This window comes from Geotrypetes seraphini, chromosome 1, assembly GCF_902459505.1.
Source record: "Geotrypetes seraphini chromosome 1, aGeoSer1.1, whole genome shotgun sequence".
NCBI lineage: Eukaryota > Metazoa > Chordata > Amphibia > Gymnophiona > Dermophiidae > Geotrypetes > Geotrypetes seraphini.
Genome location: NC_047084.1, coordinates 95663715 through 95681821, shown reverse-complemented (window position 1 = coordinate 95681821; position 18107 = coordinate 95663715). Strand labels below are relative to the sequence as shown.

The 18107-nt window shown below is 43.4% G+C and overlaps 1 protein-coding gene across 4 annotated transcripts in view; it reads left to right on the top strand.

Moving 5' to 3' along the window:
• The window catches only part of SETBP1 (SET binding protein 1), a 585862-nt gene that overhangs the window by 60489 nt on the left and 507266 nt on the right, over positions 1-18107 (top strand). For all 4 annotated transcript variants that reach the window (XM_033935289.1, XM_033935271.1, XM_033935279.1 and 1 more), the window contains exon 2: positions 903-1544. In XM_033935289.1, coding sequence (XP_033791180.1) covers positions 1056-1544 — 489 coding nt within the window. In that variant the 5' untranslated portion in view covers positions 903-1055. The remainder of the gene's footprint in view (positions 1-902; positions 1545-18107) is intronic.

Below are 18107 nucleotides of genomic sequence, written 5' to 3'. Positions count from 1 at the left end.
TTTAAATGATGTGTTCATCCGCTGTGTACCTCAGTCAGGAGATTAATAGCCGTAGATAAAAATAGCATTGATTGATGTGGTTGAGAACAGAAGGCCATCATTAATGATATCAAAAACAAGGTGAGATGTGATATACTGTGTGGATTAGGTATAACTCTTTGCAGGAAGAAGTAATCAGACGGCTTGTGCTACACACTAACCCAGGGGTCTCAAAGTCCCTCCTTGAGGGCCGTAATCCAGTCAGGTTTTCAGGATTTCCCCAATGAATATGCATGAGATCTATTTGCATGCACTGCTTTCAAAGCATATTCATTGGGGAAATCCTGAAAATCCGACTGGATTGCGGCCCTCAAGGAGGGACTTTGAGATCCCTGCACTAACCTGCTATGCTGCCTTTTGTTATTTTAAAATTTGTAGCCTAACTTAGTAGTCTTTTTACTAAGGTGTAGTAGCCGTTTTAGCTACGCGCTAAATAGGCTTCCACAGTGGTTCCCAACCCTGTCCCGGAGGACCACCAGGCCAATCAGGTTTTCAGGCGTGCCCTAACAAATATGCACGGAACAGATTTGCATGCCTTTCACTTCCATTATATGCAAATCTCTCTCATGCATATTCATTAGGGCTAGCCCGAAAACCCAATTGGCCTGGTGGTCCTCCGGGAACCACAGGGCTACCGCACCTTAGTAAATGGACCCCCTTAATCATTATTACATCCTTTTACAAAATCAGTTGTTGCTGCTGGCATAGAACGTAGGACTACACGAGTATGTACTTTGCGTTGGCGATCTTTCTTTGCAAGAAGATCTTTGTCGTGCACACGCTCACCTTTCTCAGTCTGTGTCCCATGATCAATGCCATTTTTATGACTGTTGACATTTTTTTTTTCTCTTTTGTTTGCGCAGTTGCAGAGGTGATAACTCTTGGACTCCTCACTGTGTTTGGCTGATTGGAATTCTAACTACTACGCTCGTCACACTTCCACGCCTGGGATTTTGTTGTATTTCTCTCTTTTTCCTTCACCCCTTTACAAAAATTGGGCAGATTGTAGGATTGTGATGGATACAAGGGAAACTCTGGTTAGTTCCCGGCAGAGGGGGGCTGAAACTGATTTTCTTCCCGCTGTTGCATCTGCGAAGCCCCCAGCCATTTCTGGTTGCTCAGGCGAAACCCTGTTAACTGCTTCCGGGTCATCTAAGGGGACTTCCTCAAGTGGAGAACACATGGAACCAGAGGAAGAGGATGAAATGGGTTCTGGGAGAGATGTGGATTCTAACTCCAATGCAGACAGCGAGAAATGGGTGGCGGGCGATGGCCTTGAAGAACAAGAGTTTTCCATTAAGGAAGCTAATTTCACAGAGGGAAGCCTTAAGCTGAAGATCCAGACTACGAAAAGGGCCAAGAAACCTCCTAAGAACCTGGAGAACTATATCTGCCCACCAGAGATCAAAATAACTATCAAGCAGCCTGGGGAGCAGAAACTCTCCAAGTCTGGGAAAACTAGCAAGGTAGCAAAGGAGGAAGACCGAATCCATGCCAAGAAGAAGGTAAGAAACTCAGATATTCCCTATCTAAGTTAATCTTAGGTTTTCAGGCTGTACGCTAGGTCTTATTGCCAATGACACGAGACACTTCTGTTTACTTTCTTTTTTTTAATTGTACACAACATTGTATAATATTAGCATGTTATCATAATTTTGATTTAGCAATTTTGCTATGAAGTGCTGAATTGTACATTGTCCTATCTGTTATAGAAAAATATAAATAATGCAACTGATTTCCTCAAAATGCTTCCCCAATTCTTGGTATTCAGTCCTAGTCATTGAGGACTATCAACAGATCAGATTTTCAGGGCATCCCTAATGAATATGCATGAAAGAAATTTGCAAGCCTACTGTCTCCGTTGTATGCAAATTTAGACCATGCATATTCATTCTAGAAAGACAGGGGACAAGCCACTGTTTGCCCTGGATTGTTAGCATGGAATGTTGCTCCTCTTTGGGGTTCTGGAATCTTTTGTTACTCTTTGGGATTCCAGAATCTTGCTATTCTTTAGGATTCTGAACGGAATGTTGCTACTCCTTGGGTTTCGGCCAGGTACTAGGGACCTGGATTGGCCACCGTGAGAACGGGCTACTGGGCTTGATAGACCTTTGGTCTGACCCAGTAAGGCTATTCTTATGTTCTTAAGTATCGATAGTCTTAAATCTGACCTGTTGGTGGCCTTCAAGTACTTGGAGTGATTACAAAGGCCCTAAGTAATAGAAACCTGGTTGCAGTTTCTGAAGTTTTTTTTTTGTTTTTAATAATGAAGTCTAAGCAGGATAAGGTGGCTACATGGCTATCAGACTCATCTGACCTGATCAAGGATTTCTTTTCCTTTTCAGCTGCTCTCTCAATGCATTGTGGGGGATTTTAAATGTTGTGCTCCTGATAAAACACAGACTGGCCAATGTTCAGACGCTACACTTTGTTTTAGCTGCAGCATCTGAAGTTATCTAGATGATACCGGAGGAGATTGGTGCTAGAAGGTTCTGGGGACAAGCAGCAAAGTAGCACCACAGAGCAGTGGCATTGTCAGAACTGCCATTGCGGCTGGGTAGGGTTACCAGATTTTCCATTTGGAAAATCCGGACCCCTCCAGATCCGCCCTGTTCCACCCATCCCCGCCCTGTCATGCCCTAGTCCCCTTCCTCCCCCCCCCCCCCGCTGCCTGCTCTCGTCGGGCAGGAGGTCATCCACGCATGCGACATAATGATGGCGCGCGTGGAAGAAAGCTCTTCAAAGCCCGGACAAAGTGCCAGGTTTTGAAAAGCCATCCGGACCCCCGGGGAAATGCGGACTTCTGGTAACCCTATGGGTGGGCCTAGAGCAAACATGGGTGGGCGCTTGCAAAACTCCTCCCTCGCCTTTTGTTTTGTATCTCTCTGCCTCTCCTTTGCTCCCGGATCTGGGATCTGCCTTCCCTTGTCTGTGACCCAGAAACTTCCTGTGTCTTTGAACTCCCTTCCCCACCCTGCTCTATCTGAGAACTGCTAGCGGCAGCAATGGTTCTTGTCCATAGTCTGTGTTGAACCTGCAGGCTTCCCTCTGCTGCGTTCTGTGCTTCCAACCTCGCTTCATGTTTCTTCTTTGCCAGTATGTGACAGAGGGAAACCTACAGGGCTGTCACAGGCTGCAAATGTAAACTGCTGCTTGTGGTTCTCATATAGTGTAGGGCAGGGGGAAAAGAGGGGGGAAAGGGTTCACACAGAAGGGTCGATGCCAGGCTGTAGGTGAGGGAGGGATAGATGCTGTACCCGACCGCTGAGGAGAGGGAGGTGGCTACTCCTGAGGTGCTCTGGGGGCCTCACTGGCCACCAGATTTGGGCCTGAGCCAAGAAAGGTTGGGCCCACCCAGGCCCGCTCATAGCTACACTATTGCAACAGAAGACAAGAGTATAGAAATTCAGCAGTCTTATGACTAATACTACTTATGACTTATATAGTGTTGAAAGGCGTACATAGCGCGGTACATTTTGACATTTATAGACGGTCCCTGCTCGGAAGAGCTTACAATCTTGGACAGACAGACATGACATAGAGGGTAGGGGATGCAGAAGCCAAGGGGAAAGGAGTTAGGAGTCGAAAGCACTCTGGAAGAGATGGTTCCTTGAACACTGCCAGAGACGGAGCCCACCATAGCAGAAGGGTCAGAGTCAGGAGTTGGCAGTTGAAGAGAAGGGCAAAGATAGGAGACACTTAGCTGAGGTGAAGGATCATAGGGGGAGATAAGTGAAGAGAGATAGCGAGGGGCAGCTGAGTGAGTGCATTTGTAGGTCAGTACACCCAGTGTGGGAGAATCTCTTCAGAAGACGTCTCACCAGGGTTCGGCTAGCTGTGTGTTAGATTTTAAATGTAGATGAAATAAATTTTGTTAGTTTTTTTAGGATATGAATTGAATTAAATTAAAGAAATCAATAAATTAAATATTGAATTAATTTTATGTTATGGCATTCTTGGTATAGCATTTTAATTAACTGAATATCAGTAATTGACTATATTTACCCTACTTTGTATAGCTGTGTGCATTGGCAAAGCAGGGTGTTTAATCTTTTGCTTTACTCCATTGACTGTTCCAGTGACCTCTGATGCAGCCAGAATAGACGAAACACTGGCCACGTTGGGTCTATTGCTCTCAGTAAAACTGCTCAATTTCTATGCTCTTTGTCTTTCATAATGCTACTTTGCCATATATCCACCAGCTGCTATCAGGATATCAGTGTTGAACATCTGGGTAGCTTTTTTTGCTTTCCTAAATTATATGATGCCGGTGCTGATTAACACTATCCTTTGGGTAACTCCTGATTCTTACCCATATCTGACCCTAGACCACCCTGGTACTATCCATATAGCTGCTAAAAGCTGAATATGGCTCCAATCAGTGGCATTTGTCCTGGTAGTAGAACCTGCTTCTCAGCTAAAAGCCACTGAATATAGTGGTGACAAATTTCTGGCCAAATCAGCGCATCACATCGTTTCATCTTGCAATCTGTGAAACACGATTTACCTACTTGTTGCAGTTTTCCAGGCCTCACCGTGTCTGGTCACGTAAAAAAAAGACAAAAAACCCCCCCCAAAAACCTGACGTTTCAGCCATTGTGCTGTGGCTTTCTTCAGGGTAATAATGTGTGAGGCCTGCAGTTTGGGGGCTTGAGGAAAAGTCCATTGGTCACCAGTTTGAATTTCGGTGGGAAAATCAGTTGGTCTCTTTTCCCCCCCTAGAATGGAAGATTCTCTGGCGAGTTTAAAGATGTTCTCCCCGTGACCAAATTGGCGACCAATGGACTTTCCTCAAGCCCCCCAACAAATCAAGTTTGAGGACCTACTATATATAAAGACAAACTGCAGACCTCGCTGGTTATCCTGAAGGAAGCCACAGCATGATGGCTGAAACGTTGGTGTTCACCTGACCAGAGAGAGCGAGACCCGGAAGACTGCAACAAGCAGGATACCAGCCGTGGAAATCTACGAGAACATGATTTACGTACAGAAGTTACTAGCCCCTAGTGTTTTTCCACCGGAAAACAAATGAAAAAGTTTGTTAAAGGCCACGTCAAAAGGGACAGAGTAGCAGTCTTTATTTTCTCTTTCCAGCGACTAAAATTCTTCCAACATTGCACACCTAGTCAGAAAGCCACACGCAAAGCTATTTTTTTTTTTTCCTTCTGGCCCAGGGAAGGTTAGTGTTAATGCAGCTCTGAACAAGGGTGTCAGATGTTTGGTTAAGAGTGACCTTCAAACAATTCTTTCAGGCTAGGGCAGAGGGCCAGCCCTAGGTAGGGCGACTTCCTGATGAGATCTACAGCTGCTACCTTGTAGAAACAGCCTACTAGGGCCCCTCATTTCCTCCCCTACCGGTTTAAACAGCGTTCAGCTGGAAATCCGACGTCTCCTCTTGCACTTCCTGGAAGTGCTGCGAGTTTCAGGGTTCAGTAATATCGTAAACCGCTGCGCAGTTCCCTGGCTGAGGGCAGTATGATAACTGTGCAGCTAGAAAATAAGTTGATAGCAGGGTGTGATGAAAGAATAAACAAAGGGCAGGCAGCGAAAAATTATTTATTTTTGCACTATTTTGTGACCCTGGTGAGCACAGATTGTACCAGTTCCTGGCCAGCTAATTATTAATAACAAGGCAGCTAAACCTGAACAGAGTGCCTGCAGAAGGCTTCAGCTGCACTGTCTTGAAAGATAATTTGCTATATGTCTTCACAGAAATGTCAGCCTGTTTAACTCGGAGTAGCCAGACCGAAGGGCGCATGTGTTGGTGGCCAGCTAAATGACAGAAAAACCCCGATGAAAAGAAACATCCCCTCAGAACGGAAACCACTAACTCCCAGAAGTGAACCTGCTAAAATTTTGTTTTCCAAAATCCAAATCAGTCATTGCTTGTGTCTTACTTGTTTTTTTGGCTGCCACAGATGCGCCCAGGCAACCTCAACCCCCACCTCCTCCCCAGCATTCGCTTGCTATTTTTCCGTTTCAGCCTAGATCGCTGACATCTGTGTTTGGATCACAGCTAAATCTGTGAAAATTGTAGTGTGCTAACACCAGAAGTCGGAGCAGTGATTAAGGGGATGCTGCTGCCTCCTTTCAAGGCGTCCTAGGGCCAATTTCAGCCCGCTTCCCTGTCTTAGGTTTTTTTCCTGAGCATTAAAATCAAGAGGCTAGGTTGGGTTTGCTAATTGCTTAAACACCCATTGATTTGATACAAGAAAACTAATTATATTGCTGGAAACGGAGAGGCGGCCTGCTGCTTACAGAAAAAGGAACGAAACAAGAGGAGTGAAAGACGATTCCCAATTCATACAAGTCTATAATTTCCTAGGAATGAAGCAATAATATTACGTGTACTCTATTCTGCTCTGCTTAGTTCAATATTTACTGCCTGTTTAAATTTCAACAGGCACCTAACGATGCTTGAAGGTTAGTCTGAGTCAGTTCTTCGCCACAGAAACAGCCGACTAGGACTTCAGAAGTGCCTTTAATTTCATGGAAACTTAAAATATCATGGTGGATGACAAATTTCAAGGACACTCGGGGCTCCTAGTGTTTGTAGCCCATGCACAAAATTACCGGCGCTAAACTGCGCGGTACGCTTCTAGAATAACACCGGTTCAATGCTGGCGTTAAGGTCTAGCGCGTGCAGTAATTTAGCGCCTTTTACTAAGGCCCTAACGCACCTTAGTAAAAGGAGCCCTTAGTCCAGGCTCTCTTCTCGCAAGGCCTCAAACCTTATGTGGTCTCTCCTTTGCCTTGTGATATAGATGTCTTTTCCACGGGGAGGCACAGGTTGGAAAATGCCACCCCCCCAAGAAAAAAAATTAATTTGCCACCCCTGTACCACCTCAGTCAGAATTAGACACCACATGTATGCTGTGAACATTCCAAGACTCATGCATTTGTCTTCTCCTCCAAGTCACATGCCAAAGGGTCCTCCTCTCAAATATGTTTTCCCTGCTTCTCCTCCCCCATTCCTGTGGATCTCCTCGCTCTCTTTCTTCCCTTCCTTTCCTCCTACAGATATGGATCTCTCCCTCCCTACCTTTTTGCCGTGGTCCTCCAAATGTGTTTTCACTGGCAGCAGCAGTAATTAAGCCAGGTTGCCTCTGGCTGGCCCCCCAGGCCTTCTGTGTACCTTGCTCCGCCTCCTCTGTCATAACTCCCTGTTGCTGCATGGGCAAGAAGTAGCAAAGGGAAGGGCCCAGGGCCAGCAGGAGGCAACCTGGCTTATTTGCTGCTGCTGCCAGAGAAGACGCATAAGTTTGGAGGACTGGAGGAGTGGTGGGGAAAGAGATGCTGGACTTTTTGGTGTGGGGTGAGAAAGAGAGAGATATCATATGGGGGAAGGAGAGAAGGACATACTGGATCCATTGAAAGAGGGAATGAGAGACAAAGAGAAATGCTGGATCATGGGAAGGGGCACAGTGGTAAGCGAGATGGATGCTCGACCTGGGAGAGGGGGGTGCAGAAAGAAGGGAAGAGATAGGGGGAAGCTAGTGATAGGGAGGGACAGAGATACAGAGAAGAGCTGCTGGAATAGGGACATATAATGGCAATGTTAGAAAAGGGAGGGGCACAGAGAGGCAATGCTGCACACAGGAGGAGTGGTAGGGGTACAGATTCTAAACATGGGGGATAATAGGTAAAAGGATACATAAAGGAGATGCTGTACAGGACAGATACGGATGCAGAAGAGGCAAGATGGATGTTGGACATGGAAAAAGAAAAGATGTCAAATGGACAGGAGACCCTGGAAAGAGATTTAGGAAAAAGCAGAAAAAAAGACACTGGGACCAAAGCAATCTAAAAATAAAATACAACAAAGGTAGAAAATGTATTTCATTCTAAATTTATTAATTGGAATATGTCAGCTTTGGGAAATGAAAATCCAAAGGCACAATAAAGATATCTTTATCCTGAGATTATCAAAAGTATCCCCACTACTCCCAGGATCTTAAAACCCCAATCTTTAAAGAACAGAGTTAAGACCACGTACTTCAAACCACTCTTACCAAACAAACTTCTAAATATTTTTAATTCAAAACTTCAGAGATGTCACTCAAGGCTCAGCTTTCCTCTCATTGCCAAAAGTTTTACACACCAACCTCCTCATAAGTTTTGAAAAAACTTTATTTTAGTTCTAATAAAGTCTAAATAGTGATTTTATATAAATTTCTATATGAATTTTTACCCCAAACCCTCTTATTCATCTTTAAAAGGGTGAATAGAGACTAATTACTTATCTTATTCAAAAGTGCTCAAACAACATTCTGTCCGTCGGCCCAGGGGAGTGTGTTTGAATACTTTTGATTAAGATAAGTAATTAGTCTCTGTTCACCTTTTTAAAGATGAATAAGGGAGTTGGGGGTAAAAATCCATATAGAAATGTATATAAAACTAGTCTTTAAGCCTGTTACATTAACAGGTGCTAGAATAGATGTATGTGTCTTTATTTCTTTCTCTCACTCTCCTTGGCCACTTTCTGTCTGTCTGTCTGTCTGTCTTTCTGTCTCTCTCCTTGGCCACTATCTGTCTGTCTTTCTTTCTCTTTCCTCTGCTGTCCACCATCACCCCTTGCCTGCTCCCCCTGTCCAGCAGTAGCCCTTCTTCCTTCCTTTTACCTCCCCCCTGTCCACCAGCACCTGTTCCCTGCTCCCCCTGTCCAGCAGCAGCCCTTCTCCCTTCGTTTTATCTTTCCCCTGTCCAGCAGCACCTCTTCCCTGCTCCCAAACCGCCGTTCTTTCCCTCCCTCCATCTCGGCTTCCTGGTCTTTTCTGGCCCACTGGCACGAACCGCTGCCGCCACTGTTGCTCTTCATTCGCCTTTTCAAAGCTGGCTGCTGAGGATCACCAGCTGGCTGTAGCGAACCTTGAAGGCCGCTCTCCACCTCGGAGCACGTTCCCTCTGACATAATCCAACCCCTCCTCTGACGTACGGGATCGTGTCAGAGGGAACGTGCTCCCGAGGTGGAGAGCGGCCTGCAAGGTTTGCTACAGCTGGCCAGTGATCCTCAGCAGGCTGCTTTGAAGAGGCGAATGACGAGCAGCAGTGGCGGCAGCGGTTTATTGTCTGGCGGGCCAATTTTGAACACCCTGCGGGCCTTAAAGTAAGTGAGGGCGGGAGGGGGGAGTTGTCGGCGTTTTCTTGTCTCCTTGCGTCCGTGGTCACCGTTTAAAACTCCACATGCGCAGTAGGACTGCCACAGAGCTACAGATCACGGACGCAGAGAACACGAAGTTTGAAGTGCGCATGTGCGCTTAGGGTTTTACTATAGTAGATCACTATTTAGACCAGTGGGCTCAAACTCGTGGCCCGGGGGCCAAATGCGGCCCGCTAGGTACTATTTTGAAGCCCTCGGTATGTTTATCATAATCACAAAAGTAAAATAAAAGTTTCTTGATCATATGTCTCTTTAGCACAACATTATTATTAAGACTTAGAAAAAATAGGTAATGTCTTATTTTAGAAATGACAATTTTGCATGAGGTACAACTCTATAGTTTATAAATCTTTACTTTTGGCTGAGGCCCTCCAAATACCTACAAATCCAAAATGTGGCCCTGCAAAGGGTTTGAGTTTGAAACCACTGATTTAGACTTTAAATATTTATTAGAACTAAAAGAAAGTTTTTTCAAAACTTGTGAGGAGGTTGGTGTGTAAATCTTTTGGCAATGAGAGGAAAGCTGAGCCTTGAGTGACACCTCTGAAATTTTGAATGAAAAATATTTAGAAGTTTGTTTGGCAAGAGTGGTTTGAAGTATGTGGTCTTAACTCTGTTCTTTAAAGATTGGGGTTTTAAGATCCTGGGAGTAGTAGGGATAGCTTTGGAAAATGTGCATCTCTGATACCGTGCATTGCGTTTTCTCTGTCTCTAGTATTGCTGTATTACAAAGTCCAACTTCTTGAGGTTTCCAGTTCTTCTTTTGCTTTCATAGTTCTAGAGCTGATCCGTCTGTGTTTTGCTCTTGTGGCCAAGGTGTGAAAATTTGCTAGCATGTCTTTTCTCTTTAGAGATCTGTGCAGTCATGTTTGTTCTGGGGTTTTTTTTTTTTCACTTGGTGACCTATTGGTGTTTTAGGTCCTTTTTTTTTCAGTTCCAATAATTTTATTGGTTTTATAAACAAAAGAGTTACAGAAATATGAGAGAAGCTTCCGAAAAACTACGGAAGTAATCGAAAGAAAGGACACCATCAAGTAAATCACATTGCACATGAGTAGAGATCGGGTTATAGGTAATAAACAAAGATACGAAACAGCAAGTATAGGTTAATACATCAGTTATCAATAATAACGTGGATAGAAAAGGGAGAAGACACATTAAAGGACAATAATTGGCAAGTGAGTACAATGTCAGGAATAAAATGTAGTGACAATAATCATGCTAAATCAAACGGAGAGAAAATACAGCAACAGAGTGAGTGTTCATAGTAAACATATTAAAAATTAATATGAATAAGACAAAAAGAGATCAGGTAAATATACAGTCAAAGGTCCAAACCACAAAATTCCATTATTATCGACCAAGTTTTAGTATAATAATAATAATAACTTTATTTTTGTATACCGCCATTCCCCCGATGAATTACAACGATTTGCCATATGTGTTTTAGGTCCTAATGAAATATTCGCAATGCTACCTTTACACAGATAAAGTTGTTGTTCTTTGATTTCTGGGATTAAAGGGCAAATTCTATAAGAAGCGCCCAAAAGTTAGGCGCCGATATAGGCACTGTTCGGCGCGATTCAAGTGAAATTGGCTGCTGTTTAGTGAACCGCGCTGAGCGGCACCTATTTTGGAGGCGCCCATTAAATAGGCCAGCTCTAGGCACAGCTAAAAGGTAGGCGTCCATGCGAGCGCTCAAGCACGCTTAGGAGCAGTGATTCTGTAAGAACGCGCCTAACGTAGCCACGCCCACACCTAACAAGCATAGCGCCTATGTTTTTGAAGGCTGCGTAAAATTTTAGAGGCGCCTTGTTACAGATTCGTGCTCTCTTAATAGGCGCCTATGTTTTAATCCGTGCTGATTAAAAAGCTTAATTGAGCTTGTTCTTCAGTTTAGATAGGCGCCTTTCTAGTTGGGCGCCTCCGAAATGGGTGTCTAACTTTAGCGCTAGTTACAGAATTTGGGCCTGAGTGCTCTAATGGTATGGGTAAGGTTTTAAGTACCCCACCCCATCCCCTTTTACTAAACCGCGATAGCGGTTATTAGGGCAGGGAGCTGCGCTGAAAGCTCTCTGCGCTGCTCCCGACGCTCATAGGAACTCTGAGCGTCGGGAGCAGCGCAGAGCTTTCAGCGCGGCTCCCTGCCCTAATAACCGCTATCGCAGTTTAGTAAAAGGTGTGGGGGGGGTAATGTTTTTGTGCAAGTTTGTACATGTCTGTTGGCCTTAATAAAAGGACCCCTATGGTAGGTTCCCCGTATGATAGTATATTAAGTGAAATAAATTAAATTAAACTAATCATCAAAAGTACCTGTGACTTGGACCGGGCACTGGTAGGAACAGGATACTGGGCTACATGGACCTTTAGTTAGACACAGTCGGGCAAATCTTGCATTCTTATAAGGAATTAGCTTTACTGGGTCAGACCAATGGTCCATCAAGCCCACTAGACCGTTCTCACGGTGGCCAATCCATGTCACTAGTACCTGGTCAAAACCCAAAGAGTAGCAACATTCCAACATCTCAAAGAATAGTAAAATTCCGGAACCCCAATGAGAGCAACATTCCATTCAGAATCCTAAAGAACAGCAAGATTCCGGAATCCCAAAGAGTAACAAAAGATTCTGGAATCTGAAGTAGTATCAGCATTCCATGCTACCGATCCAGGGCAAGCAGTGGATTCCCACATGTCTCTCTCAATAACACACTATGGACTTTTCCTCCAGGAACTTGTCCAAACCTTTCTTACCACATCCTCTGGCAACGCGTTCCAGAACTTAAACTATTCTCTGAGTGAAAAAAAATTTCCTCTTATTGGTTTTAAAAGTATTTCCCTGTAACTTCATCAAGTTGTATTTTAGCATCTTTATCTATATACTAGCTGATGCCCCGGCGTTGCACGGGTATTTAATTATAGCAATAACACTGTAAATGGATTCAAATAAAGATACTTTATAGTGGTGAATGAAATTATTTTTTTACAGCTTTATAAAAATTACAATATTCAAATTATAAAGTGAAATATTTGACAAAATGAATACAATACAACTAACACAAAACTTGATTATAAACAACATTTTTAGTTTCACCTCCAGGAGCAAGAACATATACATTCTTGGGTGAACCCACCCTTGAGCAAGCAACATAGAGTTGTCCATGGGAAAAACAGGGGGATCTTAAATCCACTCCACAGTATGTAATAGTCTGTCCCTGTGATTTGTTGATTGTGATAGAGAATGCAAGTCTCACTGGAATTTGCAATATCTTAAACAGAAAAGGAAGATCTGTTGGAATAAGTGGTATCCGCGGGATAAATACGGTTTCACCTTGTCCCTTTCCGGTTAAGATAGTCGCTTCAATTACATTGGCCAGTAACCTCTTTACACAAAGCCTTGTGCCATTGCAAAGTTTTGGTGGGTCAAGGTTGCTAAGTAAAATAACTGGAGATCCCACAGCTTTTTACATTTTTTCCATTGACTTGAATGGGTGAAATCAGATTTTCTATTTGTAGCTCCGCCCATGTGTGCAGGTGGGCCGCGAGACCCCCAGAACATATCACCCCAGGTAGTGAGGGATCTGAATACCAAGTTTCGTTCAAATCGGGCAAGCCGTTTTTGCGTTGGCAGCTTTTTACATTTTTTCCATTGACATGAATGGGTGAAATCTGATTTTCTGTTTGTAGCTCCGCCCACGTGTGCAGGGTGGGCCGCGAGACCCCCAGAACATATCACCCCAGGTAGTGAGGGATCTGCATACCAAGTTTCGTTCAAATCGGGCAAGCCGTTTTTGCGTTGGCAGCTGTTTTACATTTTTTCAATTGACATGAATGGGTGAAATCTGATTTTCTGTTTGTAGCTCCGCCCACGTGTGCAGGTGGGCCGCGAGACCCCCAGAACATATCACCCCAGGTAGTGAGGGATCTGCATACCAAGTTTCGTTCAAATCGGGCAAGCCGTTTTTGCGTTGGCAGCTTTTTACATTTTTTCCATTGACATGAATGGGTGAAATCTGATTTTCTGTTTGTAGCTCCGCCCACGTGTGCAGGTGGGCCGCGAGACCCCCAGAACATATCACCCCAGGTAGTGAGGGATCTGCATACCAAGTTTCGTTCAAATCGATCAAGCCGTTTTTGAATTACTGTGAGAATGGCAGCTTTTTACATTTTTTCCATTGACATGAATGGGTGAAATCTGATTTTCTGTTTGTAGCTCCGCCCACGTGTGCAGGTGGGCCGCGAGACCCCCAGAACATATCACCCCAGGTAGTGAGGGATCAGCATACCAAGTTTCGTTCAAATCGGTCAAGCCATTTTTGAATTACTGTGAGAATGGCAGCTTTTTACATTTTTTCCATTGACATGAATGGGTGAAATCTGATTTTATGTTTGTAGCTCCGTCCACGTGTGCAGGTGGGCCGCGAGACCCCCAGAACATATCACCCCAGGTAGTAAGGGATCTGCATACCAAGTTTCGTTCAAATCGGTCAAGCCGTTTTTGAATTACTGTGAGAATGGCAGCTTTTTACATTTTTTCCATTGACATGAATGGGTGAAATCTGATTTTCTGTTTGTAGCTCCGCCCAAACAGAGAGAATGGGAACGATTCTGTTTGGGGTTGACCGATTTGAACCTTTGAACGAAACTTGGTATGCAGATCCCTCACTACCTGGGGTGATATGTTCTGGGGGTCTCGCGGCCCACCTGCACACGTGGGCGGAGCTACAAACATAAATTCAGATTTCACCCATTCATGTCAATGGAATAAATGTAAAAAGCTGCCATTCTCACAGTTATTCAAAAACGGCTTGACCGATTTGAACGAAACTTGGTATGCAGATCCCTCACTACCTGGGGTGATATGTTCTGGGGGTCTCGCGGCCCACCTGCACACGTGGGCGGAGCTACAAACAGAAAATCAGATTTCACCCATTCATGTCAATGGAAAAAATGTAAAAAGCTGCCTTTCTCCCTGTAATTCAAAAACGGCTTGACCGATTTGAACGAAACTTGGTATGCAGATCCCTCACTACCTGGGGTGATATGTTCTGGGGGTCTCGCGGCCCACCTGCACACGTGAGCGGAGCTACAAACAGAAAATCAGATTTCACCCATTCATGTCAATGGAAAAAATGTAAAAAGCTGCCATTCTCACAGTAATTCAAAAACGGCTTGACCGATTTGAACGAAACTTGGTATGCTGATCCCTCTCTACCTGGGGTGATATGTTCTGGGGGTCTCGCGGCCCACAACTCTATGTTGCTTGCTCAAGGGTGGGTTCACCCAAGAATTTATATGTTCTTGCTCCAGGAGGTGAAACTAAAAATGTTGTTTATAATCACGTTTTGCGTTAGTTGTATTGTATTCATTTTGTCAAATATTTCACATTATAATTTGAATATTGTACTTTTTATTAAGCTGTAAAAAAATAATTTCATTCACCACCATAAAGTATCTTTATTTGAATCCATTTACAGTGTTATTGCTATAATTAAATACCCGTGCAATGCCGGGGCATCAGCTAGTAACCCATATGAAAGATACTGGACATGGAAGTGAGTGAAGTTGCATCGAGGAGACCTTTCAGTCAGTGGCGTAGTGCCCCTCCGCTGCTCTCTTTTCCCTCCCCTCCCCCTGCTCCTTCCCCGATTCCCTCCCTGACGGCATTAATAGTTGACCAAAAGGTTGGCAGCCAAGAGGGATTTGGTAACTGCTTTTCTGTGTAGGACAGACTTCAAAGGCTGTAGAAATATCTGTACGGGGAAGAGTGTCTATTAATAACATGTCAGCGCTGTGAAAAACTGTGATGCAAATTTTGACCTTTAGCTGTTGCAGTCAACTTTCACGTGTTACTTTGAGGGATCTTTTCGAACCTGTCATGAGGTTAAGGCTTCTGCCATAAATGCAGAACCCAGTGCAAGGTAAGTGGGTGTCCCAGGCAACTTACACCCACTAATTGACTCTCATTTCCTTAGCCTAAGACTACCCCTTCCCCCAGATTTATAACTGAACTAAATAATCATGATCATCATGCAAAATCTTATAAAAAGTACAGGTTAAAGCAGTGGTCTTAAACTCAAACCCTTTGCAGGGCCACATTTTGAATTTGTAGGTACATGGAGGGCCACAAAAAAAAATAGTTAATGTCTTATTAAAGAATGAACAATTTTGCAAGAGGTAAAAACTCTTTATAGTTTATAAATCTTTCCTTTTGGCTAAGTCTTAATAATAATATTGTCATTTATAGCTAAAGAGACATATGATCAAGAAACTTTATTTTACTTTTGTGATTACGATAAACATACCGAGGGCCTCAAAATAGTACCTGGGGGGCCGCGAGTTTGAGACCACTGGGTTAAAGTGTGTGGTGATGGCTCTTTGGATTCGTGTAACTGTCAGGACTGCCCGAAGAAGCTGCCATCTTAGAATATATGAGTTGCCATACTGGGACAGTATCCTGTTACCAACAGTTGCAAATCCAGGTCACAAGCCGAAAAGAGCAATAAAAATGGCCACTGACCTTTAAGTGAGGAAAATAAATAAAAGCAAGAGAAAAAGGAAACCAATGTTATAATGCCCCTGTATCGCTCCATGGTGCGACCTTACCTGGAGTGTTGCGTTGAGCTCTGGTCTCCTTAGCTCAAGACAGTGGCGCTAGAAAAGGTTCAAAGAAGAGCGACCAAGATGGTAAAGGGGATGGAACTCCTCTCGTATGAGGAAAGACTAAAACGGTTAGGGCTCGTCAGCTTGATTGAAGTCTACAAAATCCTGAGTGCAATAAAACGGGTACAAGTGAATCGATTTTTCACTCCGTCAAAAATTACAAAGACTAGGGGACACTTGATGAAGTTACAGGGAAATACTTTTAAAACCAATAGGAGGAAATCTTTTTTCACTCAGAGAATAGTTAAGCTCTGGAACGCATTGCCAGAGGTTGATAGCGTAGCTGGTTTTAAGAAAGGTTTGGACAAGTTCCTGGAGGATAAGTCCATAGTCTATTATTGAGACAGACATGGGGTAAACCTCTGCTTGCCATGGATTGGTAGCATGGAATGTTGCTACTCTTTGGGGTTCCGGAATCTTTTGTTACTCTTTGGGATTTCGGAATCTTGCTATTCTTTAGAATTCTGAGTGGAATGTTGCTACTCTTTGGGTTTTGGCCAGGTACTAGTGACCTGGATTGGCCACCGTGAGAACGGGCTACTGGGCTTGATGGACCATTGGTAAGGCTATTCTTTTGTGAGCCAAGTATAGGACAATTAAGCCGTTGTAACATCAATGATGAAGTTGGCTATGAGGCATTATGACATCACAATCTCAGCTCTGGAATGTTGCTCTCATTGGGGTTCCGGAATCTTGCTATTCTTTGAGATGCTGGAATGTTGCTACTCTTTGGGTTTTGGCCAGGTACTAGTGACCTGGATTGGCCACCGTGAGAACGGGCTACTGGGCTTGATGGACCTGGTCTGACCCAGTAAGGCTATTCTTATGTTCTTACAGATACATAATTACAAGTTTAAGTAGCTCATCTTTGGCTCATCGTTATGCCCAGGAGTTGAATTAAATAGAGGGTCCTTTTTACTAAGGCACTAACCGATTTAGCACTCGCTAACGATTAGCGCATGCTAAATGCTAAGGCGACCATTATATTCTTTGGGCGCCTTAGCATTTAGTCTAATCTAATCTTCATTTTATATACCGAATCTACTCCCTAAGGAGCTCGATTCGGTTTACAGTTCGTTAAAAAAATGCAACATAACAAGTAAAAACTGTGGGATAAAAACAGAAATTGGTTAGATTAGATGGATGGAAAAAGTTAGTCAGGGGCATTCCCTGTCAGGATCTTAAACGCAGTAATGCCTAACTTACCCCCTCCCCCACCTTTTACAAAACCGTAGTGCGATTTTTAGCGCCGGCCATGATGGTAATAGCTCAGAATTCTAGAGCAGTGGTTCCCAACCCTGTCCTGGAGGAACACCAGGCCAATCGGGTTTTCAGGCTAGCCCTAATGAATATGCATGAAGCAAATTTGCATGCCTATCACTTCCATCATATGCAAATCTCTCTCATGCATATTCATTAGGGCTAGCCTGAAAACCCGATTGGCCTGGTGTTCTTCCAGGACAGGGTTGGGAATCACTGTTCTAGAGCATTCAACATAATAATAATAATAATAACAGTAGACTCAATTTAATTTTTGGTGGAATTCATTATGTCACATGTACAGAATGGAAAGATCATTAGCTATACAACATGGTAATTATAAGAACTTTATTAAAATTTTGGGAGCCATTAACATCCTTTTGTAATGATTAAACACCATTTTCTATTGAAGTATACACCAGTTATTGTAGGGAGAGGGGGAGAGTATTTTATATATATATATATATATATATCTTTATTAGCAATTGCGAAGTGAACATACAACCAGTAGTGAAGAGAGCATAGAAAACAGAACAAGTAGTGAAACAGCAATTGATAACGGTGACATCAAATAGCGCACATTGTTCATTTTAGAAATTATTAATGAGTTTGAGGGGAGGGATGAGGGTTATATATTTGTATTTTAAGATTTAATAATAAGAATATCAAGTGATGTTTACTCTGTTACGGTTTTGATATTTGTACACTTGATGAAAGTATGAAAATGAATAAAGATTTAAAAAAAAAAAAAGATTCTGTTGCAATTCTATCATTGTGCATTAATTAAAATGGATTTACATATAAAAAAAAAGAGAATTCTAGAGCATCAGAGCTATTACTGCCATGACCGGTGCTAAAAACTGTGCTTCAGTTTTGTAAAAAGGGGTAGGGGGAGAAGGATGTTAAACTTGATCCTTGAGGTTATTGGCAGCCAATGTAGTTTCATGTAATAGGGCTGAGATAATTGTCACTTTCGTGCTATTCTATA